The 25,206-nt window shown below is 37.3% G+C and overlaps 1 protein-coding gene and 1 long non-coding RNA gene across 18 annotated transcripts in view; one reads left to right on the top strand and one right to left on the bottom strand.

The window, feature by feature from the left end:
• Window positions 1–24,903, top strand: part of SLMAP (sarcolemma associated protein) — a 152,103-nt gene extending 127,200 nt beyond the window's left edge. For all 15 annotated transcript variants that reach the window (XM_082638345.1, XM_082638343.1, XM_082638341.1 and 12 more), the window contains 8 exons: window positions 9,342–9,464; window positions 10,456–10,530; window positions 12,772–13,092; window positions 13,492–13,609; window positions 16,735–16,906; window positions 20,744–20,878; window positions 23,003–23,092; window positions 24,470–24,903. In XM_082638345.1, the coding sequence (XP_082494471.1) occupies window positions 9,342–9,464; window positions 10,456–10,530; window positions 12,772–13,092; window positions 13,492–13,609; window positions 16,735–16,906; window positions 20,744–20,878; window positions 23,003–23,086 (1,028 nt within the window). In that variant the 3' untranslated portion in view covers window positions 23,087–23,092; window positions 24,470–24,903. The remainder of the gene's footprint in view (window positions 1–9,341; window positions 9,465–10,455; window positions 10,531–12,771; window positions 13,093–13,491; window positions 13,610–16,734; window positions 16,907–20,743; window positions 20,879–23,002; window positions 23,093–24,469) is intronic.
• On the bottom strand, window positions 807–18,199 carry LOC309813462. Of its 3 annotated transcripts, XR_014295510.1 has the most exons (4): window positions 17,004–18,199; window positions 16,762–16,874; window positions 7,132–7,284; window positions 4,210–4,288 (listed from the first exon to the last, which is right to left on the bottom strand). It is a non-coding gene; the product is annotated as an uncharacterized lncRNA (long non-coding RNA). The 3 variants fall into 3 exon arrangements; XR_014295508.1 differs by lacking the exons at window positions 4,210–4,288; window positions 7,132–7,284 and adding an exon at window positions 807–1,172; XR_014295509.1 differs by lacking the exon at window positions 7,132–7,284 and having other exon boundaries at window positions 4,202–4,288.
• Window positions 24,904–25,206: the final 303 nt, after the last annotated feature.

The following is a 25,206-nucleotide window of genomic DNA, read 5'->3' as shown; positions in this document are numbered from 1 at the left end:
GGTAACTTTTCATTAACTAAATAAGATTGTGGGATTTTAAAAAATATTTCCTACTTTATCTTTTAGGGAAAAGCAGTTGTTGGTTGTGGATATTTTCCAGTTAATAATGTATTAATTTGTTTACTTTGCCAGATGTCAGGGCAAAATTTTTTTTAATTCTTGAGTACAACAGGAAGGCTAAATTATATCTGTAAAAGTGCCCATGATATAGGCTAGAGAATCAGACTCAAGGAAGAGGGTATAAAAGGGGAAGTTGCAGGAGATAGAGACTGGAAAACACAAGGTGTATGTGGAAGGAGGGTGGGTGTATGAATGCTACTGGTAATTGCTTGGAGTGCCATTGATGAAAATGGGTTAGTTTCCCTAACCTTGCTTTCAGTTAAGGTGACAAAAACGGAACCCAAAAACTTTGCTTACATTTCTGTATGATTGCCAACTTTTGTTTAAATAAGTGGTATTTTTATCAACACCTCTTGAAAGATTTTGCAGCTTTATTTTAAGAATAGAATTGTTGGGCTTCCCTGGTGGCGCAGTGGTTGGGAGTCCACCTGCCGATGCAGGGGACACGGGTTCGTGCCCTGGTCTGGGAGGATCCCACGTGCTGCGGAGCGGCTGGGCCCGTGAGCCATGGCTGCTGAGCCTACGCATCTGGAGCCTGTGCTCCGCAACGGGAGAGGCCACAACAGTGAGAGGCCCGTGTACCGCAAAAAAAAAAAAAAAAAGAATTGTTAAGTCAATCAGTAATTAGATAAAGAAAAATCACCCATTAGAAGCGGCAAATTTTAGAAGAGTCTCCAAGAAACAGTCATCATAGCCCTAAATGGTTGTTTCATCCATTGTTTTTCTTTGTAAAAGTTGTGTAAATTCTTTTTTTTTTTAATAAATTTATTTATTTTTGGCTGCATTGGGTCTTCATTGCTGCTTGCGGATTTTTCTCTAGTTGCCGCGAGTAGGGGCTACTCTTTGTTGCGGTGCGCGGGCTTCTCATTGCGGTGGCTTCTCTTGTCATGGAACACGGGCTCTAGGCGCGTGGGCTTCAGTAGTTACGGCTTGCGTGCTCAGTAGTTGTGGCTTGCAGGCTCTAGAGCACAGGCTCAGTAGTTGTGGCACTCGGGCTTAGTTGCTCCGCGGCATGCGGGATCTTCCTGGACCAGGGCTCAAACCTGTGTCCCCTGCATTAACAGGCAGAGCTTGTTAACCACTGTGCCACCAGGGAAGTCCTAAATTCTTTAAAATTATGTATTTACTGTCATTTATTAGAAACACTTGGGTTATGCTTGAGTATATGTGGTTATGTTTTGTTGTCTGTGTAATTAGGTTCAGTAGACTGACAGAATTTTTCTCTTAAATGAAGAGTATAAATTATTAGACCACAGTGTTAACCTTGAGAGTTGTAGAAAGTAGACCCTTTATTTTATTCATTGAAACCCTATGCCTGGCTTCTTGAGCCATTATTTTCAAATTTTATTATTTCCTTTTTTAAAAACAGCCAATCTTTTTTTAGAATTATAATGTGCTACCTGTCATGTTAGTCATCTAGGGTTAGGAAAAGAATCTAAAGTAGATTAAACATTCACCATGAGATATTAATGAAATGATGATAGCAGTAGTAATTTTTCCTGAAATATTATTTTCAACCAATTTATGCCACTTTTGAGAGAAATAAAGCTGTGGCTTGATCCACAGGTTTTTATATGCTTGAAATCATTTCCCAAAAAAAAAAGACAAAAGAAGACTGGAATTCAGTCCAAGTAGTGTCTAATGCAAGTTTGCTCTATTTAGGGAACTGTGCCAGAGACTCCAGTGGTTTCAAAGTCTAATAAGACTCTCTTTGGGATTTGAGGAGTTTCTAGACAAACTAGCTATAGAAGAGGTATAGATGATAAGCTGTTTCTTGGTGGTTGTTGCCAGTAGGAGTCAAAGAAAGGAGAAAGAACGTCCAGATTTTATATTTGTTTCTTTTTGTTTATCTGAGAAGAGATGGGGAGGAAAGGTGATTCATGGAAGAAGTATCATTTGAGATGACCCTGAAAGTGTGTCATACCACATGTGATGTATTCAGTGACAAAAAAACTGAACCTGAACCTGATCAAGATTCTAGATCCAACTGCCAACTTGCAGGACGTATAAATAACTAGGGACATAGTCTAAATGATGTGGTGGAAAGACAATGATGTTTTTAGTTTGGCACATGTTGAACAGGAAGGTTTTCCATAGGTTCTGGTTTGCCTGAAACCATTTTTTTTTTTTTTTGCCTGAAACCATTTATACCTGTTGTCCCAGCATAATTATTATTATTATTTTTTTTTTTTTTTTTTTTTTTTTTTTTTTTTTTCCAGTACGCAGGCCTCTCACTGCTGCGGCCTCTCCCGTTGCGGAGCACAGGCTCCGGACGCACAGGCTCAGCGGCCATGGCTCACGGGCTCAGCCGCTCCGCGGCATATGGGATCCTCCCTGACCGGGGCACGAACCCCTGTCCCCTGCATCGGCAGGCGGACTCTCAACCACTGCACCACCAGGGAGGCCCCCAGCATAATTATTAAAAGTTCTTCCTTTCATGTTCAGAAGTTTTGTATTGTCACCCTCGGAACCAGAAATGCAGTTGGAAGTGTGATACAGAAACTCGGACTGGAAAGCCATTTTCATTTATTTCTGTGACATTTATTGGCCCAGGAGATACAGAGATAAGACACATGAGGAGGCTACAGTCCTATGGAGTAAGGAGACATGTTGATAGCGTAATAACTGTTTTAATAGGTGTGGTGAAAACTTTGGAGAGCAGAGCTAATTTCCTGGCTAGGGGCAGGGGAGGGGTGGAGCAGTAGTCAGAATGGGCTTCCCAAATGTGTTGGTTAAAGATAAGTCAGGGTACACCAAGAGGGAAAAGGGAGCCATGCCTTTCCTTAAAATAGTACTGACATGTACAAATAGGATTAATGTTTAATGTAGGAATAACATTTACCAGTAGGAAAGTGTGGTGCAACACAGGCTGTGTGAGGCAGATGTGGAGAAAGATAAGACTGGGTCAGAAAGAAGTCAGTAACAGTGTTTGGGAATTCTCTGCATAGGGATGGACTGTGATAGCAGGGGGAATTTATAGAGAAAGAGAAGAACAATGGGAAGGACAAAGGAGCCAACAGAAGATCCAGTTGTCAAGAAGGAACCCGGCTGGTCAGAAGGAATGGCAAAGGGGTGAGAATCAACAGTAAGAGGCTGCTGCCAAAGTTAAATTCATAGGCTACCACCTAGGACTATCTCACATGACTACACATATCCACAGCAAGAAAGTGGTCTTCCTCCACTGGGAAGGTTCTCATCAACCAAGCCTGCAACCAAACTACCAGACTTTCCAAAGGAATCGGTGATAGTAGTAGAAAGAGGATGGCACCCACCTGGCCAGCTGCTTCTGCTAGGTCACTTCTGTCAGTTGCTGAGGTAACAGATGTTATGGCTACATTAGCCTTCAACAAACATGCACATGCAAAATAGAACTCAGGCAGAAATGTTTTGATTTGGCCCTTTACCACGTGGTTCAGAGTATCTCACCCACATTTAAAGCAAAGGTCAGATTTTAAGTTAAATCTCCAGTCACTCTTCTGAAGAAATAGTGACACCAAATTTAATTTAGAGTATCACGTATTCTGTGTGCCACGACTGGTTCTTTAGTGGGTTATTGTGTGGTGTAGACCTTTTTATAGGATTTAGCCTTAGTCTGAGAAAAGCTGGTTCCTGGCCCAGACTATACACCAAGCACTTCTAAAGACATGATTTGTGTTAAAAGGAAAACAGATTCTACTAATCGTTTCACCTCATCATAGTTCCTAAAAAACATTTATTTCCATTTGACTTGCACATCTAAATAAAATGAGTATTTATTTAGCTCAATAAGGCTTTCATTTATCTTCCTTTTTAAAAAAATAATTTTATTTATTTATTTATTTATTGGCTGCATTGGGTCTTTGTTGCTGCACACGGGCTTTTCTCTCTAGTTGTGGCGAGCGGGGACTACTCTTCGTTGTGGTGCGCGGGTTTCTCATTGTGGTGGCTTCTCTTGTTGCGGAGCATGGGCTCTAGGGCACGCGGGCTTCAGTAGTTGTGGCTCATGGGCTCTAGAGTGCAGGCTCGGTAGTTGTGGTGGCGCACAGGCTTAGTTGCTCTGCGGCATGTGGGATCTTCCCAGGCCAGGGCTCGAACCTGTGTCCCCTGCATTGGCAGGTGGATTCTTAACCCCTTCGCCACCAGGGAAGCCCCGGCAGTGTAGGTTCTTGATCTCAGTAAGAAAATTGCTCTAGTGTCACAATGCAATATAGAATGCAGAAGGGGAAGATAGGTTAAGGATAAGAATATAGGGAGAAATGATTGCTCCAAGATTGCAGCATTAGGATTGGTAATTTCAAGAGACCTTTTTTAATTATGAAAAATTTCAAACACAAGAAAAATTGAAGAATGCCAAAAACTTCCATATGTGCCCATCACCTAGATTCAGCAGTTGTTAGTATTTTGCCATGTTTTCTTTATTTGTTTATGTATATATGTAGAAATTATTCTTTTGACTTTTTATTTTGATATAATTTCAGACTTACAGAAAAGTTGCAAGAATAGAACAAAGAACCTCATATACTCTTCATCCAGATTTTCCAACTGTTAAGATTTCACTCTATTTGCTGTTAACATTTTACCAAATTTGATTTATTCATCTCCCTTTCCCTCTTCCTTCCTCCTCCCTCTCTCTCCCTGAACCATTGAGAGTAAATTGCTGGCGTGATAACCTTGCTCCTAAATATTTTCATGTGTGTTTTCTGTTTCTCTTCCATAACTACTGTATAATTCTCAAAATCAGGAAATTAACTACAAGCTGATATATTACTATTATCAAATACACAGACCTTATTCATGTGTTGTCAGTTGTCTCAATAATGTCCTCAGAAAAATCCTGAGTCATGCGTTGCATTCATCTGTCAAGTCTCTTTAGTCTCCTTTAATCTGGAACAGTTCCTCAGTTTTTCTTTGTGTTCCATGACATTGACATTTTTGAAGAACCATGGTCATTTTCTAAAATGTCCCTCAGTTTGGTTGTATCTAATGTTTCCTCGTATTTAGATTAAAGTTGTGCATCTTTGGCAGTAATATAACAGAAATAATTTGGAGCATCATATCAGGAGGCACCTGATGTTGAATTGTTCTCTCACTGATGATGTTAACTTTAAATATCCTGTTACTCCTCCAACATTTATCTTCTTAGCTTTGATGTCTCCTTATGATGATTGCCTGAATCATTTATTATAATCATAGTTGCCAAGTAGTGATTTCATAATTCTGTCATCCTTCTACATTTATTAGCAAGCTTTCTACAACATGGAAGAGTTTTCTCTTCCCTTCCCTTTCTTCTTTCCTTCCTTCCTTTCTTTTTCTATATCAGTGTGAATTCATGGATTCATGTTTTATTCAGTGGATTATCATCTGTCACTATCATTATTTATTTTGATACTCAAATTGTCTCATGTTTGGCCAGTGGGAGCCCCTTATGTCTTTTTGGACCCAATCATTCTTTGAGTCCTTTCTTACTTTCTGACACAAAAAAGATGTTCTACATTCATCTTGTACTTAGATTTAGTCCTGAAATCAGCCATTTCTCCACAGAGCCCTAGTTTTTTAAACTAGAGAATGGTACTTACAAACCAAGATCTGAGTATATGGTGTGTTCATTACTTCTAGGCCCACTTGAGTGGACAGAGTTAAGAAATAGATGTATGTATATTCATATCCATACATACATGTATGGCTATATTTACTGCCTCACATGTCTATATCTATTTATTTTTATACATTCAGATCTATTAGAATCTATTTTATACATTCAGATCTTCTTCTAATTCGTACCTTACACCACAGAATTAATTGTCTTTCGTATTTCCATATCTGTAATTGTCTTTCCTGATAGTGAGAAACCTGGATGCCATTATCTACAATTTATTAATTTTTTAAAACATTTTTAGAATATACAGAAAATAGTTTCAGAATTACTAACCAGTGCTTCTGTGAGAAAGAAGCCTATGTGTAGATTTGTTTTCTCTTGGTTATAAAGTTATTAACATGGAACAGTTGTTCTCAAGGTGGGGCAATTTTATACCCCCAGGGACATTGGGCAGTATATGGAAACATTTTTGGTTGTTACAACTGAGAGGCAGTGCTATTAGCATCTAGTGTGTTGAAACCAATGAACCTACTAAACACCCCGCGATCCACAGGCCAGCCCCAAAACAAAGAATTATTTAGCCCAAATTGTCAAAAATACTTAGAAAAAAACCCTAACATACAAGTAGGAAAATATCTACTGAAAGATATTATGTAGATATTTTTTGCCAGACTACTTGAAAGTAAGATAAAGGCATCATGATACTTGCAAATGACATTTACATATACTTTGCAAATGATGCAGCCAACAAGGGCTTAATTTCCAAAATATACAAGTAGCTCATACAATTCAATAACAGAAAAGCAACCCAATCAAAAAATGGGCAGAAGACTTAAATAGACATTTCTCCAAAGAAGACATACACGTGAAAAGATGCTCATCATCGCTAATTATTAGAGAAATGCAAATCAAAACTATACCTCACACCCATCAGAATGGCTATCATTAAAAAGTCTACAAATAATAAATACTGGAGAGGGTGTGGAGAAAAGAGAACCCTCTTACACTGTTGGTGGAAATGTAAATCGGTGCAGCCACAATGAAAAACAGTATGGCGGTTCCTCAAAAAACTAAAAATAGATTTGCCATATGATCCAGCAGTCCCACTCCTGGGCATATACCCAGTTCAAAAAGAGACATGCACCCCAATATTCATAGCAGCACTCTTTACAATAGCCACGACATGGAAGCAATCTAAATGTCCATCAACAGATGAATGGATAAAGAAGATGTGGTATATATATACAATGGAATATTACTCAGCCATAAAAAAATAATGAAATAATGCCATTTGCAACAACATAGATGGACCTAGAGATTATCATACTAAGCAAAGTAAGTCAGAAAGAGAAAGACAGATACCATATGATATCACTTGTATGTGGGAATCTAAATTATGACACAAATGAACATATCTACGAAACAAACAGACTTACAGACATGGAGAACAGACTTGTGGTTGCCATGGAGGAGGTGGGGTTGAGGAGGGAAGGACTGGGAGTTTGGGATTAGCAGATGCAAGCCATTATATTTAGGATGGATAAACAACAAGGTCCGGCCGTATAGCACGTGGAACTATAATCAATATCCTGTGATAAACCATAATGGAAAAGAATAAGAAAAAGAATAAATGTATGTGTAACTGAGTCACTTTGCTGTACAGCAGAAATTAACACAACATTGTAAATCAACTTTAAAAAAAAAAAAGATAAAGGCATCATGATACTTCCTGCTTTAATACTCCTAAGAATAAGGATGTTGTCCTACATAATGACAATTCCAGAGATGGGCAGCTAGAACCTTTGCAGACCCCAATGCATGATATTGAAAGCGAAGTTTTGTAGTTGCTGTGACAATGCACCTGCCACTAGAAAATCTCTCTCAATCTCTCTCTCTCTTTGCCTCCACCCTTACCATGACTGTTTGAAGGAAGAGTTGATAGACTGGCTAAAATAGATGAACCTAGAGTCAGATTTTTGACAGGGAGAAGTAAGATATGAGGATGAAAACATGTGTTTGTAATATTTAAGACCTGCAGTGATTACACTGTGAAATTTTATTCTTAATTCTTTTTTGACAGATTGAAGTTGTTATGCCTGAGTTGTTTGTAAACCAAAGTAGTAGTCAAATAGAATGTACTAGAAGAATATGGCCTACCTGATGATACATTCATTTCAGGCAGTGTTCAGTAGTAGAAAGTTCTAATACAATGAAAGATGATGAGCAGAGTGACTAGAGAGAAAAGAATTAGGGGAGGGAGCTTATTTGAGATGTCATGCTGGCTCTAATTTATTTTGATAAAATCACTTAGGTTACATCATTTAATAATTAAGCAGGGCTGGGCTTCCCTGGTGGAGCAGAGGTTAAGAATTCACCTGCCAATGCAGGGGACACAGGTTCGAGCCCTGGTCCAGGAAGATCCCACATGCCACGGAGCAACTAAGCCCGTGCACCACAACTACTGAGCCTACACTCTAGAGCCCGCAAGCCACAAGTATTGAGCCCGTGTACCACAACTACTGAAGCCCGCACACCTCAAGCCTGTGCTCCACAAGAAGAGAAGCCACCGCAATGAGAAGCCTGCACATGGCAACGAAGAGTAGCCTCCCCTTGCCAAAACCAGAGAAAAGCCTGCATGCAGCAACGAAGACCCAACGCAGCCAAAAATAAAATAACTGAAATAAAATAAATAAATTTCTTAAAAAATAATAATAATTAAGCAGGGCTTCCCTGGTGGCACAGTGGTTGAGAATCCGCCTGCCAGTTCAGGGGACACGGGTTTGAGCCCTGGTCCAGGAAGATCCCACATGCCGCGGAGCAACTAAGCCCGTGTACCACAACTACTGAGCCTGTGCTCTAGAGCCCACGAGCCATAACTACTGAGCCTGCACTCTAGAGCCCGCACTCTAGAGCCCGCACGCCTAGAGCCCATGCTTCACAAGAGAAGCCACCGCAACGAGAAGCCCGCGCACCGCAACGAAGAGTAGCCCCCGCTTGCCACAACTAGACAAAAGCCCACGCGCAGCAACAAAGACCCAACACAGCCAAAAATAAATTAATTAATTAATTTTAAATAATAATGATAATTAAGCAAATATTTACTTATTATGTATGTAGTGTTGAGGAAACAGTGATGATGAAGGGAGCACAGTGGAGCTTTCAGCTTAGTTTTTATTTTGTATTCCACAGCTGGGGAAATCATGCTAAAATATTTTTTCTTGAAGAAAAGTTTCTTTCTGTTTTTCCATTTCCAGTTAAGTTCCAAGTGAAAATTTTCTGACTTATTATGAAGAAATTTCAAAATTGATAAAGAAGAATAGCATTATAATCATACTACTAAATTTCAAACCTTGCATAAGTTCTAATAAGCCTTATATACGTGAAATATATAATTTAGCATATATTAGTATGTATGTTATATTACCATTGCCATGAATTACTAAAATAATTTAATCATATGTGTGTTCTTTCTCCAAGGTAAAATGACTAAAATGCTTAATACAATTTGCTTCTAAATTTTATTAAACTTAGTTGTGCTATGTTGTTAACTATGCATGTCCAAACATGAGAAAGATTGCTAATCTTTGGTTGTAGAGATTATGGTATGATACTAATTTTGCTTTTAAAATAAACATATTTTTGTCAGATGACTTGCAGGGTGCACAGTCAGAAACTGAGGCAAAACAAGAAATTCAGCATCTTCGGAAGGAATTGATTGAAGCCCAGGAACTAGCTAGAGCAAGTAAACAAAAATGCTTTGAACTTCAAGGTGAGATCAAGATTACTTTGATTCTTCAGGGGATGTGAAAGCAACAAGATATATCTGAATGGCCCCAAACTTCCAAGTCCAGAGGCATGGTTATCTTCTTCCAGATCTACAACTTTATTAGATATGTGATCTTGGGACATCACTATGCTCTCTGAGCTTATGTTTCAGATCAGTAAAGTGAGGAGAGTTACAGTTGCACTACTTTCTTGTGAAAATTAAGAAAGGCCTGTACCAATGAAAGATCTTAAAAGTTAATTACACATTAAGTACAGCAAAAGGAAAAAACATAGAAATATAAATTTCTACGTTTTAGTTATACCTAATATTAGCTACTCAGTATAAGATAAGGGAAATTTTTATTCCCTGCAGTTTTACAGTGGATTCTTCAGTAAGTGAGAGGAACCAGGCAAAGTTAAGGTATAGAATTTTCTAATGTCCCAACCGATAAGAGTCAGGCCAGTTGGAGTCTGTGCTATTCCCTAGAGCTTACATTTCTATAGCGTTCACAGCAGTTACCTAGTTGCAGTCAATTAGTACCTTACAAAGTCTTAGAATCCTCATGTTCTCTAAAATGGCCTTCCTGACCAGGAGGAAGATTTGCATCCCACGGGGAACTGTGAACTTCCTGTCAGTAAGTACTTACTATGTACTTGGCAGTGAACATGAGGATTTTAAGTCTGTTTTTCACATTTAAGCTCAAAATCCTGATTAACAACTATCAAGAATGCTTCTCAAGTAAAGAACAGCACATGTTATCTTGGCAATACAAGGTATAGACAGCTACTACTCGGTTGAATACATTTATTACTTACTACTGTTTTGTGCTCCTAAAAAAATCTTTAAACTACCTAACTGCTAACACTGATAACACTGCCTAACTTTTGTTTCCTTCAGTGAGGTTTAGGAGAGAATTTCTTAGAACCTTCCAGCTGCTCAATTCTGAATATTTTCATTAAATCACAAAATTAGATATACTGTGCTTTACTTTTAGCTCTTTTGGAAGAAGAAAGAAAAGCCTATCGAAATCAAGTTGAGGAATCCAGTAAACAAATACAGGTTCTTCAAGGTATGGAACACCCGAGGCTATTTGGGATTGTTACTGTTTGTTTGTTTGTAGCAATTCAAAAGAAATGGAAAGTAAGAATGCAAAGGGTTCCCATTGTTCAAGGCTTTGGTTCTTCCCTAGAATCTGAGACTGTAACTGGGCTCTCTGTGGCTCCCTTTTTTTTTAAGGGAAGATGCCCTAGTACTCTAGTAGTACCTCCCACTTGGAGTGGGAAGAGGAAGATTGAAGATATGGATTTGGTAAGACTGTCATTTTCTGGGTTATGTAGTGACTTACTACAAAGGAGGCCTTCAGACAGGAAATCAGTTCGAGTAGCTCTGTGCATCAGCACTTTTAGCTTGTTGGTGATATTATTTCTAATGCTCATAGCGCACTTGCACTGCAACAAAAATTATTTACCAAATGGAATAGAACAGTGGTCCCTGCACTCCCTTCATTGGTAAAGGCTGCTCTTCATATCCACCATTTTGCTCTCTCTTTGTATGGCTATCACAGGGTCATTACAGAAATGACCCAAAAGACCCCTGCCTGTCAAGGGTTTTCTTCGAACCAGAGCTCCTGGTACTTTGAGGTTATAATTGTGAGATACTCCAGGAGATGTCTTTCCTGTGTCACTGTAAAATTCCTAAAGTAAAATTAATTTGCCTTCATTGTCAAAGAAGGAACCAATGTTATTTTAAAATTTTAGTTTGAGAGGTAGGGTAAGAAGAAGTTAAATAGACAAGTAATCTCTGTTGAGACGAAATGGGGAGTCATTATATAAGGCCTATGATATTTGCCCTAAAATATCCCAAAGAAAAACCAGTCTTTTGGGTTTTCTTATTTTTGAGTGGGACATGTGAGTTATTTAAAAAAATTGTATTATGGTCAAACAAGAATTTCTAGGGTAGGTTGTATATCTTTTTAAATTGAAAGCTCTTTACACTCTTATAGTTTAATGCCATTATCCATTAGTTTATATAAATCTGATTTGAATCTATACTTCCATTCTGTATTGTGTATGGGCAATTATCCCTAAAAGTTCTATGATGTAGTGCTTCCTTTTGTCTTAAAGCTGTCTTACGTGGGCATCGAGTGCTCTCTAGTGCCAGCATGTATATTTCAGGATTTTATCTACAAGTCCATGGTCATGTTATCCATGGCCATTGTGTCTTTTCAGATTTTTGAACCTGTTACCTCTTAACGCTTCCCACAGACTTAAAAGGTCTAATATTTTCTTTAATGTTTATTTATTAGGCAACTTCTTCCTACGCAAGCCTTAAATCCTCTTAATTATTTTAATTATTCTTCTTTTCTACCTACGGAATTTTTATACCTCTAATTTTCTTGTGTTATTATAATCAAGACCAGTATTCTAGTTCTGAACCAAGTATGATTTTATACAAATTGTTTCCAGTTCAAGTCATGAGGGCAATAAGACCAGATCCTTAAAAAATATACCTCTTTCATTAGGCAATATTCATTAACTTTATTAATTCAACCAATAATTCTTGATTGTTTACTCTTCTAGTATTGGGGATAGCACGCATGGGATGTACAGTCTAGTGGAAAAGATGAATAAGCAAATAAGTATATAATGTGATGTCCAATAAGGGCAGAGTAAAGGGCTAGAGAATGACAGAGGGCTATTTTTAGATAAGCCATCAGAGAAAGCTTCTTTAAGGAATTGACACTTGAACAGAAAACTGAGTCAAGAACATCAAAGGTTTTACTAATGCTTACCCTCTGACCAAGCAATTCTATGTCTACAAATGCACCCTAAGGAAAAAAAAAAATCAAGATTGCGTTATAAGGTGTATTGTCTATAGTAATTAAAATCTGAACAGCCTCAAGTGTCTAAAATAAAGGATTAGTCAAAAAAGTTAGTATAGCTGGTTTTTGTTGTTGAAAAATATTCATCAGCAGCCGCATAGAGAACATTGTATTTATTACGATCCCTCCCTATTTTTGTATTTATATGTGTATAAATGCATAGAAAAAATCTAGGAGAGGAAGTACCAAATGTTAGAAACAATTTTCTCTGTGTGGGAGAAATAAAGATCGCTTTTGGGGTTTTTTCTCTTTGTGTTTCTGTATTTTGACATTTTCTGCATTAAACATGGATTGCTTGTACAGTTTAATCAAAAGCAACAAACAGCTCTGACAGCCTGGGCCATGCAGTAACTACAGTCCCATATGGGCTGTTCTTTTATTCCTGATTACTATGGACTAAGAAAATGATGAGTAAATATACTTTTGTAGCCCAACTGCAGAGGTTACACATCAATATTGAGAACCTCCGGGAGGAGAAGGACAGTGAAATCACAAGCACTCGAGATGAATTGCTTAGTGCCCGAGATGAAATTTTACTCCTTCATCAAGCAGCAGAAAAGGCTGCCTCTGAGCGGGACACTGACATTGCTTCTCTACAAGAAGAGCTTAAGAAAGTGCGAGCTGAGCTTGAGCGGTGGCGGAAAGCAGCATCTGAATATGAGAAAGAAATCATGAGTTTGCAAAATACTTTTCAGCTTCGATGTCAGCAATGTGAGGACCAGCAGAGAGAAGAAGCAACGAGGCTACAAGGTAAGAAATGTATTTTACATAAAGCTCTTAACTCTTGATAATGATAACTTTATAACTTGTACAAAATAACCATTCAGGCTAGTTTTGTCTTTGACAATGATTGGTTGTATAAATCAGTGTTTTTATATTGGGGCTATAAGCATTCTTCAGGTCTGTAAGCTCTACAATAAATTGAAAATCTTTACAATTTTACATTTTATTTAAATACTGTTAAAAATTATTTATCTTATAAAAGTGAAGTGAGAAAAAAATATTACTGAAGTTCAGGGTGATGGGAACTTCCCTGAGGTGCCACTGCGAAGTAACAGGAATCAAAGAATAGCCATGTAAAATCTACATGTTTAAGGGAAAAAATAGTTATGTTCCTATATTAACAAATGTGTTTTGGGACTATTTTAGGTGAACTAGAGAAGTTGAGAAAGGAATGGAATGTATTGGAAGCCGAATGCCGTTCTCTAAAAAAGGAAAATGTTTTGCTATCATCAGAATTGCAGCGGCAAGAAAAAGAATTGCACAAGTATGCAAGAACTCTTATTTAGGTTCAAAATATTTCTTTATCTTTAGATTTTCATCTAAATTTTAAGTTTAATTTTGATACTTAAATACCTTTTTGGAGCAAAATATTCAGCCAGACTCTTTTTGACTATCTGGCAGGTTAACCACGCTAAATGAGTACTTCAGCACTTTTTTCTGCCATCACCTGCATGTCCTTTCCTTTCGGTGTACTCATGGAATATAGATTCACTAAATGCCCCTTCTCCCCGCCAACAGACAGCAAAAGATCTATGATTGAACTTGCCCTTTAAACTAAATGATAATAAATTTCAATACAAGTTTGTTTTTCTTTCTTGCCAATGATCCCTTCTGTTTATAAGGGTGATCAGGAGATGATAAAGAATTGATACTGTTGAAAGATACAAATTCAGCTTTTGAATTTCAAACAGGGTTATATAAAAAGTAATAATATATGAGATCAAAAATTTGCTAAAACCAATTAAATCTTTCTAACATCCATTACCTTACAGGCAAACCAATGAATGTAATAGATTTATTCCAGCAAATTTAGTGGAGTCCTATTTTCTCATCAACACTTGTTACATAGTTTAAAATTTATTTCTTCCTTAAAATTTTGATCCATTCCATGTTTTTTATTTAAACAATGTTTACATTCTAATTCAGATATGAAAGTAGTACGTGTTTATTATTGAAGCCATTCTTTAATCCATCTCCCTCCCCAGAGTACACCAAAAATGGGAGTCATTACTCTCTTGTTAGCCTTGTATTTATACTCCTGAAGAGCATTAAGATTAGCAAAAACTCAGTGACCAAGGTCAGTTCCCATAGAAAACAAGCTTTAGGGAAAAATGATAATGAAAGGACTAGATATATCAGAAAATAGTATTCCTTGTTATCTCTTATAAAAACAGGACTTCCCTGGTGGTCCAGTGGTTAAGACTTCACCTTCCAATGCAGGGGGTGTGAGTTTGATCCCTGGTCAGGGATCCCACATGCCTCTCGGCCAGAAAACCAAAACATAAAACAGAAGCAATATTGTAACAAATTCAATAAAGACTTTAAAAAATGCTCCACATCAAAAAAAAAATCTTTAAAAAAATGTTATTTAACCTCACTGGACCTCAATTTAAAAAAAAAAGGGCAACTGTAATATTGGTTTTACATTTTAAAAATCAAGAACTAGTTGAAGGAGCAAGATGTGCTGACTTATTCTCTAAAATGCCTTACAACATCATATGGTCAATATCAGTATCTTTAAAGCATTTTTTTCTCTTCCAGTGTCATACCTTTCCATAGTCTTTTCTATGTGTATTACTTTTTGAATGTTTAAAGATAACTAATAATAAAGAACAAAACAAATGTTTGTTTTTTATGTAAAAGTTTGTAAAAGCAATTTCAAAATATGAAAAGGACAAAATAAAGGCCCAAAACACAAACAAACAAATAAATAAATAAATGGGTGGTCTCACACAGACACACACGCACACGTTTGTGTATATGTATGTACCAGCTGCTCATCTGTGTGACAGAACATGTGGGCAAATTGGTATAAAGTGTGTGTAAGATGATACAGACACTCAAGTTCTTCATATTTGGAATACATTTGGATCTTGGTGAATCCATTTAGTTTGGTATTCTCTCAAGCAAGAAATACTGATATTTGATTACCAGTACTGATTATCTTAAATTATTCTTGTTTTGGAATTTTTGATACTTTAAAGATTCAGACTTGATCCTGTATTTTTGAGATATAATTAATTGGAATCTGGAAGATTGTTAAATGTTTTTTTTTAATTACTTCAAATTTTGTTTAAGTATTGAAAAGCAATCCTACAAACTCCTCATGAGTTAGAAGCATATGGTTTAATAATATTAGGCCCCAGAAGGGTGGAATATTAGATCATTGGTCAAGTTATCTGTCTAAACTCACAAAAACTATTTAAGACATTAATTCTGTTTTTTAAACTTTTCTGATTTAATAGTTCTCTAAGTTAATTTGTTAAGCCTCCCCAGCATGTAAGTAGTATTTAGAAGCTAGTCTCCCTTTACAGTGTCTTACATGCCATATAGTTCCTAGCTATATTGCCCTGACAACATCACACTTACACCCTACGATCTGCCTAGCATCTAATCAGCATGGGATTTATACTCTATAGTACTTCAGTTACAATATTGAGTCTGAGTCTTATGATCCATCCTGAGAGGATGTCTTGAAAACCTTATCCTCCTTTAGCTATTTCTGTTGTAGATGGAGCCAAATTCTTTAAAACAGCTACAATATACAGGTCTTCTGTTCTTTGTTGTCCATGGTGTAGAAGGAATTGAACAAAGAATTTCTATTCCTGCTTATCAAGCTGTTTTCCTAGTGTGTAAATGGGACTTTTTTTTTTTACATCAGGTTATAACAGCGATCATAGAATTTAAGATGGAAAACAGCCTCAGAAATTATTGAGTTCTGTCTTCTTGTTTGACAGTGGAGGGCACTGAGACTCTCCTTGTGTTATTTGTGTCTGTGCAAATGGTGCCTGGCACAGATCTTAGAGCTCAGGAAATGCTTACTCAGAGAATGAAATGGCACCAGTTAAGTGACTTGCTCAACATCCCACAACTAAATAGTGGCAGATCTGGGGTCTAGAACCCAGACTCCTGGTTCTTTGTCTTGTGCTTTCCCCCCCAGTTTGGTGTCTTCTCATTTCAGTAGGTTTATCTTTACTTAAGTTGGAAGTGGCTCCTAAGCTTTAAGTTTCTGTCTGCCATCCTATTTGTCAAGTACTTAAAGAAAATAGTTGGAATATGTGCTTTCTTTTCCTGTAGAAGACCTACACTGAATCTTTTTATGATACAGTTAATATAATGTGATATGACAAAATATACAATTAGTCACCTTCTATTTTTACAATTTCAAACTTTGTGTGTATTTGATTATATGAAAATAGGACACAACTTTAAACTTTCATTGTTTTAGTGTTTTAATGCTTTTTACTTATTGAAAATATCATTCTTTTTTACACTTTTCTTTCCTCATCTAAAATCCACTCCATCCCTCCTCCTAAAATGTATAAGAAATTGGACTTCCTGCTGTGTCTGGTTTCTACATGAATAACTCGGTCAATATTTATGTTGCAGTTCTCAGAAGCAGAGTTTAGAGCTTACCAGTGATCTCAGCATCCTGCAGATGACTAGGAAAGAGCTTGAGAATCAAGTGGGATCCTTGAAAGAACAGCATCTTCGGGATTCAGCTGATTTAAAAACTCTTCTCAGTAAGGCTGAAAACCAAGCAAAGGATGTACAGAAAGAGGTAAAGCGAAAAGACATTATGAGCCCAATTATGGTTGGACTTAAAGCCAAAAGCAAATCAGATATTCATGCTAGTTAGAACTAAAGGGAAGTATTACCTGTCACAGAGTTGATACTGGGAGCATCTCTGCCTGGTGATTTCTAGCTGTGTATCATGATCCATATATAGAGAATTCATCAGTAAGGTTTGGTCTCAAAAATACAAATAAACAAAATTACGTTAAAAGTTTTTCTCTACCAGTTAGTTGACCTATATGAGAAGTCCTTTGTACCAGATTACTTGATTCACTGTTTATCTTTCAAAGACAGTATCATATTTAATTTAGAATACTTTTGGAAAGCTAACTGGGGCCACACCATAATGCTGTCTAAACCCCTCAGGTGACACTGGCCTGAAAAGTTGCTTATGAGAAAACTCAGCTCATACCCAGCCAGCCAAATACATGTTCTGTGACCGTTTTCTTGGTGGCTTTAAAAAAAAATCATGTTTAAAATGGTGAGGGTTGATGTTGGAGCAGAGACCCCACCCAGGCTTTTCCTGAGCAGAGCCTTGAAGTTGAGAGTGGGGCAATAAGAGCTGCGATCAGTCCTACTGGCCTTACACTATTCCCTGTATTGACTTCTGGCCGGCTTAGGGGATGGAGAAGGCTGATGCATTTTCATCTACCCGGCAGGGCTCACCCCAGTTGTAGACCCTCTTAAATGAAGGATTTGTTTTAAACAGAAGGAAGTTGAAGACAACTCTTTGTCTTAAATAACAAATTTTCCCAAAAGTGTTTTTAGAAGATCTGTTTAATCCATGTAGTTTTCCTTTGCACTTTTCTTTCCCTGTAGTATCCTGAACTTGGAAATGATTGTTGTTCTTCTGTCTTCATGTTTGTTCCTAAAGAAAAAAACTGTAACATTTTTTATTCACATGTGGCCATATTGATTTTGTAATATGTTCATTTTTTATCTTCTTGCTAAGGATATGTATTTTGGGAGAAATCTCATTTTATTTGGTTGGAACACAAATTTTGTGCCAAAGTAAATATACTAGTATTTAATACTGTAAGCACTTTGTGTCCTTCCAGTCCACATGCCATAATTCTTTCAAAATCTGGGAAGAATGCTGTGGTCGGAAGATAATTCTGTTGTATGTTACTCTGAATGCGTTAGCCATTTTGTTGCATTATTTGTTTGCCTGTTTTTGGTCACTGAGCAATCAGTGCGAAATGCTTTAACTGTTCCCACAAATGGCAGTGGCATGTTGTCACAGCATCTAAGTTGTTGGTAGCCTTTGGATTGCATTAAATGCAGCACATTTAAAAATATGTCTGATCTTGTCAGTATGTTTCTTTTCTATTTTCTTGTTCAATGTTTTCATTGTGAAATGAAGTGTAGTCACCATACCATGCTCCTTTATAATGTGAAATTGCTTTTCTTTCCATTTGTCCTGATGTCATCTATTGAATACTAGTCTGTAACTAAAACCTTCTTTAATAAGATTCTTATATCTGTGTAATCCACTGCAAATGAATTACTACCTTTTATTAATGCACATATATTCCCTTTCAACATTTCCCCTTTTTCTCCTTTCTCTCATAGAATCATACTTAATGTGTACAATATAATGATTATGTATCTTCAGCACTGTCACAGGTTAAAATATTACAAACTAAGCAAGCCCAGATATGATTATTTTTGTGAAGAAGAACCAAAGGTGCTGGTAATATTGTGTGGTATTTCCCTCTTAATCAGAACTGAGCTCATTTCTCATCTCTGAGTTAGAAAGCAAGATGGAACAAAATGATATCCAAGGGAGGTGTGACACTAAGGCTACAGAAGGTGACCTCTGTTCTGACAATTAAATTTTATATGTGTGGCAGCTTCTGTTTAACATTTAAAAGAGAAAAAGTACATGAGAAAAGTAAAATTTAATCCTCAGTGTTAAGAGAAAAATAATTGTATACCATCTTTATATTTGACTTAAGAAAGCATCTATATATTTTGATTTAGTAGGAATATCTGTAATTTAAGAATTCATAAAACATTGAGCACACAAGTCCACCCTGCAAAGACTGACTCAGGAAAGTTGTTTGGCTTCACTATCTTGCCCTGGGGCCAGAGTCCTTCCCACCCACTCACAAGCTGAAGGTAAACAGCAGGATCTTCAGGACTAAGCTGCCTTCCTGTCATTCTCCACAAGTCCTGGAACGGAGAAATGATTAAGTGCTTTGGTATAAATGGCAGGCTGGATGTAAGAATGGTGGAAAAGGAAAATAAGGGAAAATTTTGGTCAGCAAATCACGTTTCACTTATTCTTTATTAGTCACTGTTAAGAATCATATCATTGAGAATTGATTATGTTCTAAGAGACTTAGTGCAGAGACTAGTCTAGGTACACTGAGTTTGCTTTGGCAACCTGCCGGTAACCTTTTGCCTTCTGGAAGGAAGTCCACAGACCCCACAAAAAAAGCTGTCATGAAGTCCATGAATCTTACTCCTTAGTTCATTCTCTGGCATACTACCCAGACTTGTTCTGGGAACATTGTTAGGTAACAGAGAGTTCCTTTCATATTTTACCTCCCTCTCTGTACCCGTGTCTTTCTTCCCACTTTATGGTGAACTCGCTGCTGACCCTAACCCCCTGCCTCCACCACTTCTGATTAATGTTTTTATACATTTGCATCTGTAATATTTATCTTTGGAGTGCATAATGATGAGCTCCTGATTAATCACTCCAAGGTGTTTGGATTATTCAGAAGCACCATATATATGTGTCCTTTATTGAGAAATTTCTAGGATACAGGCAGAAAGGAACTCTAGACTTTCCAGCCTCGTGGGCTGTGTTTAGGGAAGAGGAGGAATCTTTCTGGTATGCCAGACCTGTGGTATATTTATTTTATAATCAGCCCTTGTCTGTCTTTCTTCCTTCTAAAACCTTCAGAAATGGCAGAGTGGGGCAGTGGAGGCCGAGACAAAGGCACAGCCAGCAGCAGAACAGTCTTTGCTCTTTGACTGAGAGCCCAGCTTGCATGTAAGATGCAATATCTAGAAGTGAAACCAGTCTAGCATTCCTGCCTTCTGGGCCATTTAAAGTAGGGGCAAACCATACTATGTTTTACATTAATCTCACCTGTGTTCAAGGGCTAGGTAGTCTGTCTGAAAGTCATATTATATACAGTGAACTGTTTTCCAGAGCAGGAAGTGGCATGTTTCACTATGGAAAAATATCAGAAACAGATTTTTAAAAATTATTTTTAATTGATGCTTATAAGTCTTAAATAGAGAGATAGAAATGTCCCAATCATAGCGATTGGTGCCTTAGATATATTTCTTTGCTTCATTTGCGTAGAAATTCCTTATCCAGAACACCTTAATACCCAATGATGCTGGGTAAAGGGAGGCCTAATGAGAGTTAATACTTTTGACTTCAAGATTAAAATAGCTTGGCTGACATTACTTACCAGGATATAAACTCAGACTTCCTAACCTTGCCATTTAATTAGGCTATGGAGTTTTTCTTCACTTGCTTTTCTTTTGCTCAGATTGGAATTTTACTTTTCTCCTCTAATTCTTAGTGGGAAAAGTGACCCCTTATATTAGAAACAGATGACACGGTGGTGACTTCTCAATTTTTTTTAACACCAGGGCCACAAAATTCTTACATAAAATCAAGTGAACATTAAAGTCTTATTATTATTAGCGCAAGTGATTCTTATTCTCCTTATAACAAAAAGGCATGACTGTGGTGTTGCAGGTGACTAAACAGGGTCTGGTATATAAGCCTGACTAGACGCATAACTTCATACCCATTTTAAGTTGAGTCTGCACACTCTTTTTTCTTTGCCTTTAGTATGAAAAGACACAGACTGTACTCTCAGAACTGAAGTTGAAGTTTGAAATGACTGAGCAGGAAAAACAATCAATCACAGATGAGCTCAAACAATGTAAAGACAACCTGAAGCTGCTCCGAGAGAAAGGAAATAATGTAAGTCTTTGCAAACTTGGCTTAGCTTTGATTGAGAGGCAGGTGAGAGCCCTGAAATTGATTTTTCAGAGGACTTTATTACTGATTTGAGAAACTAAGACCTGTAGTACACGTGAACTAAGCTTTTCATTATGAAATTCCATGATGGAATCATTGGGCTGTCAGATTTTTGAGTAAGAATCTGCCCCTTTAACCTGTACACAAGAGCCTAAGGACTACCTGGAGGAAGAGCCTTGTTTGCAAAAAAATAATTTACCTAAGAACTGTCAGCTTTTCCCAAATGAATCTGAAGTTCTGTCACTAAGCCTTCATCTGGCTCTTGTTTTTCCCCCTCTGGGAAACAAAGCACTATACCACCAGGGACCCACTGAAGAAAGAGTAATACATGACGATTCCTTAGCATTTGGCTGTATCAAAAAATGGAGACTTAATGATGGTTTTCATTTTGTACTAATAATGTTCTCACTAAGGCACATTTCTAAAAAGCTTAGTGTCTTCTGGGCCTCCTATAAATATTAGGAAGTATTTGGTGAGTTTCTCTAGGTGTGTGTGTGTGTGTGTGTGTGTGTGTGTGTGTGTGTGTGTGTGTGTGTGTGTGTGTGTGTGTGAAATTGGAACATTTTGGTATAAATTGAGTTTAATAATATTAATTTGTATTTTATTTGTTGGAGAGGCAGATGGTCTTTTAAAAGATGTTATACTAAATAAATGTTGTGTCATACGTTTTAGTGATCATTGCCTTTGTGGGCCCTAACTGATGGATGTTCAGTGTGGTTGATTGTGCTCTGACTTATTCCAAACCCCTGTCATGGCTTGGACACTGCAGTGGGCATGAGCCGCATACTTCCTATGGAGGAAGGCACTCTGCTTAACTTGCAGCACAAGTACAAAAGAGTAATGTTGCATGGCCATCCAGTTACAGTCACACTCAGAATGCTTATGAGTTGTGTCCAACTGTTCTTTGCTAAAGAAAGTCCTAGTTTGTTTGTTTTTTTAATAAAGACTTGTTGCTTAGGTAGAAGCCTTTCAGAAATTTATGAATTGGGTATGGAGGCTTTATGATAAGCAAAAATGGATTGCATTTATTTTGAAAATGTCAATTACAGAACTCTTCTGAAATCAGATCATAATGGTTTGGTTACTTCTTTCTTTTGTGTTAATTCATATCTCTCTGATTATGGAATTTCAGTCTACCTTCTACTAAATTAACCTATGAAGACATCTAGGATAATCAGAATGGATCCCTCTATATGATTTAGAGCCTATTTGAAAGTAATGTTGCTATTATTATTTATAGTTATACAATTAATTTACTTTAAGGGTGGATTTCCTATTTTTACGACATTAGACTTATGGTAATGAAATATTACTCTGTAATAACACTCATTGTAGTAATTCCCTTCCAATTTAAAAAATTACTGGGAATTCCCTGACAGTCCAGTGGTTAGGATTCCACACTTCCACTGCAGGGGGCACAGGTTCGATCCCTGGCTGGGGAAGTAATATCCCACATGCTACGTGGTGCAGCCAAAAAAATAATAATAATAAAATTAAATTTAAAATTACTTATATTCTTATAACATCACTGAAAGCCCTGAGATTCAGCTGCCTATCTTTATATACTAAATGTTTCTCATATGTGTGTCAGATCTTTTGCTTGATTTAGAAAAATAAATGCCATGCATCACAGGGCATTAATTTTTAAGCTTGAAAGCAATACTATCTCAAGCAAAAGAGTTTTGGTTTAAAAAAAAAGAAAGGTTTTGATAGAGGGATAAAATAAACCTTAGCCGTTTCCAAAGGAGTACTTTGTCAAATAATGGTTTCTGAGTATGGAACAAAAATAATGTACTGTCAAGCAGAGCATCAGTTGGTGAGGTATTTTCATTGCTCTGTCTTAACGTGCTACATTTCATTAGGGAGTTAGGGACACCCACATTGCCTCCAGCTGTTCCTTTTAAACTGGTAGTTTGCCAACTTACATACCACAGTCCATCATTCTGGATTGTATTAGATGTCTTTAAAATGTCTTTCTACCCTCCCTCCCACCCCTCTGGGTCCTAAATCATCTTATCTGATTTTTTTATAGCATAAAATGATTTTAATATCCCTTCCCTTCTTTAGCCTTCCATATTACAACCCGTCCCAGCCGTATTCATCGGCCTATTCCTGGCTTTCCTGTTTTGGTGTTTCGGTCCATTGTGGTAGAGAAAGGTACAAGCACTACTGTTGAGTCCTTGTCTGTTTGTTCCCGTCACCTGTTTGTGCCATATTTGTAATATAGTGCATGGCAAAACCACACAGGTATTTTGTTACCTGAAGCAAACCCTTCATGTAGTATGCTATGTATTGTGTCATACAAATGAACTGAATGATCAACTAATCACATAACATATTGTCTTGTTTTCTTTGTAGTAAAGCTAACCATGAATTAATTCCAACCTAACCAGATGTTAATATGCTGCCTTTAACTGAGTCTTTGTCCCTAGCAAACCGGAGTAAACTGTGAATCGCTGCAGCTTAGTACCCCCTTCCCAATTATATGTTTAATCAGCTCTGAATGAGAAATGAAGAGTTTGCCTCTTTGAAGTTTTCAGCGAGCTTTCTTCCCCCTCCTCCCTTCCCTCTTCTTTTCCATGGTGTAGAGTTTCGTTGTTTCAACCCTTTGCCTATATTTACACTGTGGCTAAGAAGATGAAAAAGGATGAGAGTAGCATAATGGACCATTGGCTCACAATCTCAACCTCAGTATGCATTTACTTGTGAGGGTATCAGCCTGTCCCATGTCTTTCTGAGCCCTGATCTACAACATCACAATATTTCTTTAAAAGCTAGCTTTCTCAATACCACTCAGAACACTAGTGAAAATAAAGTTTTCAAACAAAGCAAATTGATATTGTAAAGCCCTCTGATAGTTAACAGAGAACAGCCCATCCATGCTCGCCTCCAACAAGCATACTGGTTAGTAGATCATATGAGATGATCACGTGGCATTATTACCCTGGACATGGTCTTTACCAAAAGCATCAGAGAAGCAGGGTCCCCAACATCACTTTGCCATCTTGAACCCCTTCTGATTTTGTCTTCTGTGGTTTAAGATTAGAGGATCAAAGCTTAGACCATTTTCTTTCTATCACCTTACCCACTAGCCCCTTGTATAAAACTATGCCAACATGTGAGTCTGGTTTTTATCAAGAAATAAACATTTTAGGCAGAAACATACTCCAGGCATTTATGGACATCAGTTAGCTGTAATATGTGGATACCAGAGTAAATAAAACAGGCTGAGCTCAAAGGGTTTCTTAGAGAAGTCACTATTAGGCTTCAAAGAAAATTGAAAACTGCCCAAGATTTTCCTGCAGTGTATTCGACTTCCACACAATGGTCCTCTAAAACAGTTCCTGCTATTATGGCTCTCCTCACACCTGCACTCCCTCACCCTTTTTTCTTTTTTTAAAATTTATTCTTATGCAAAGATAAGGTTTTTCTAATATTCTGTTAAGTATTCAGGACTCTCTGGAACCAAGGGGTTAATAGGTATGCAAAAAGAAGGGAGAATGTGATTTTGACTCTTGGTTTCTTTCCACACAGAAACCCTGGCCCTGGATGCCCATGTTGGCTGCCCTGGTTGCGGTGACAGCCATCGTGCTGTACGTGCCAGGTCTGGCCAGAGCTTCTCCATGAGAGCGTTTCTTGAGTCCGTACACCGTCCTCCCTCTAGAAGCTGGCACCACACTCATGCTGGGGACAAACAGAACCATTTTCTTCCTTTTTACCTCTTAAAACAGCAGAAGTGCAAGAATACAGCTGTAGGGTCTTTGCTTTAAATTATATAAAATGTATCTGTCTATAAAGAGGATATAAAATTGTGACTTTATTCTACTGTAAGCAATAATTTGCTTGCAATTTTTCATGTAATTTTTAAATTAGTATGTTGAAATTCTGAATATTATGGTGGCCTAAAGTAGGCTTCTTGGTACACCAAATTATTTATAACATTAAATTTATGGGTATTTTACTCTGAATTCTAATGGCCAGATAGCTCATTTTTTTTGATTCGATAACTACCCAAACCAAACAACTGATACATACATGGGAAGAGAGGCCCTGTGTGCTCAGTGCCTATCAGTTTGAATATATACACATATATATATATATTTTTTACATATTTACGCCATTTTTACTTGTTATAAAACCACTGAGCTATTGGGAACAAGACTTAGAGACAACTATTTGCGTGGATTTTTTTTTTTTTTTTTTAAGGAGAAATACACTTGGAAAATACTCTGTTCTAGTGATAATTTGGGGAATATGTGCACGTTTGTTCA

The sequence above is a fragment of the Mesoplodon mirus genome (assembly GCF_964341445.2).
Source record: "Mesoplodon mirus genome assembly, chromosome: 12".
In the NCBI taxonomy this organism is placed as follows: Eukaryota; Metazoa; Chordata; class Mammalia; order Artiodactyla; family Ziphiidae; genus Mesoplodon; species Mesoplodon mirus.
Note: the sequence above shows the minus strand (reverse complement) of the source record. Positions and strands in the feature narration are given on the sequence as shown.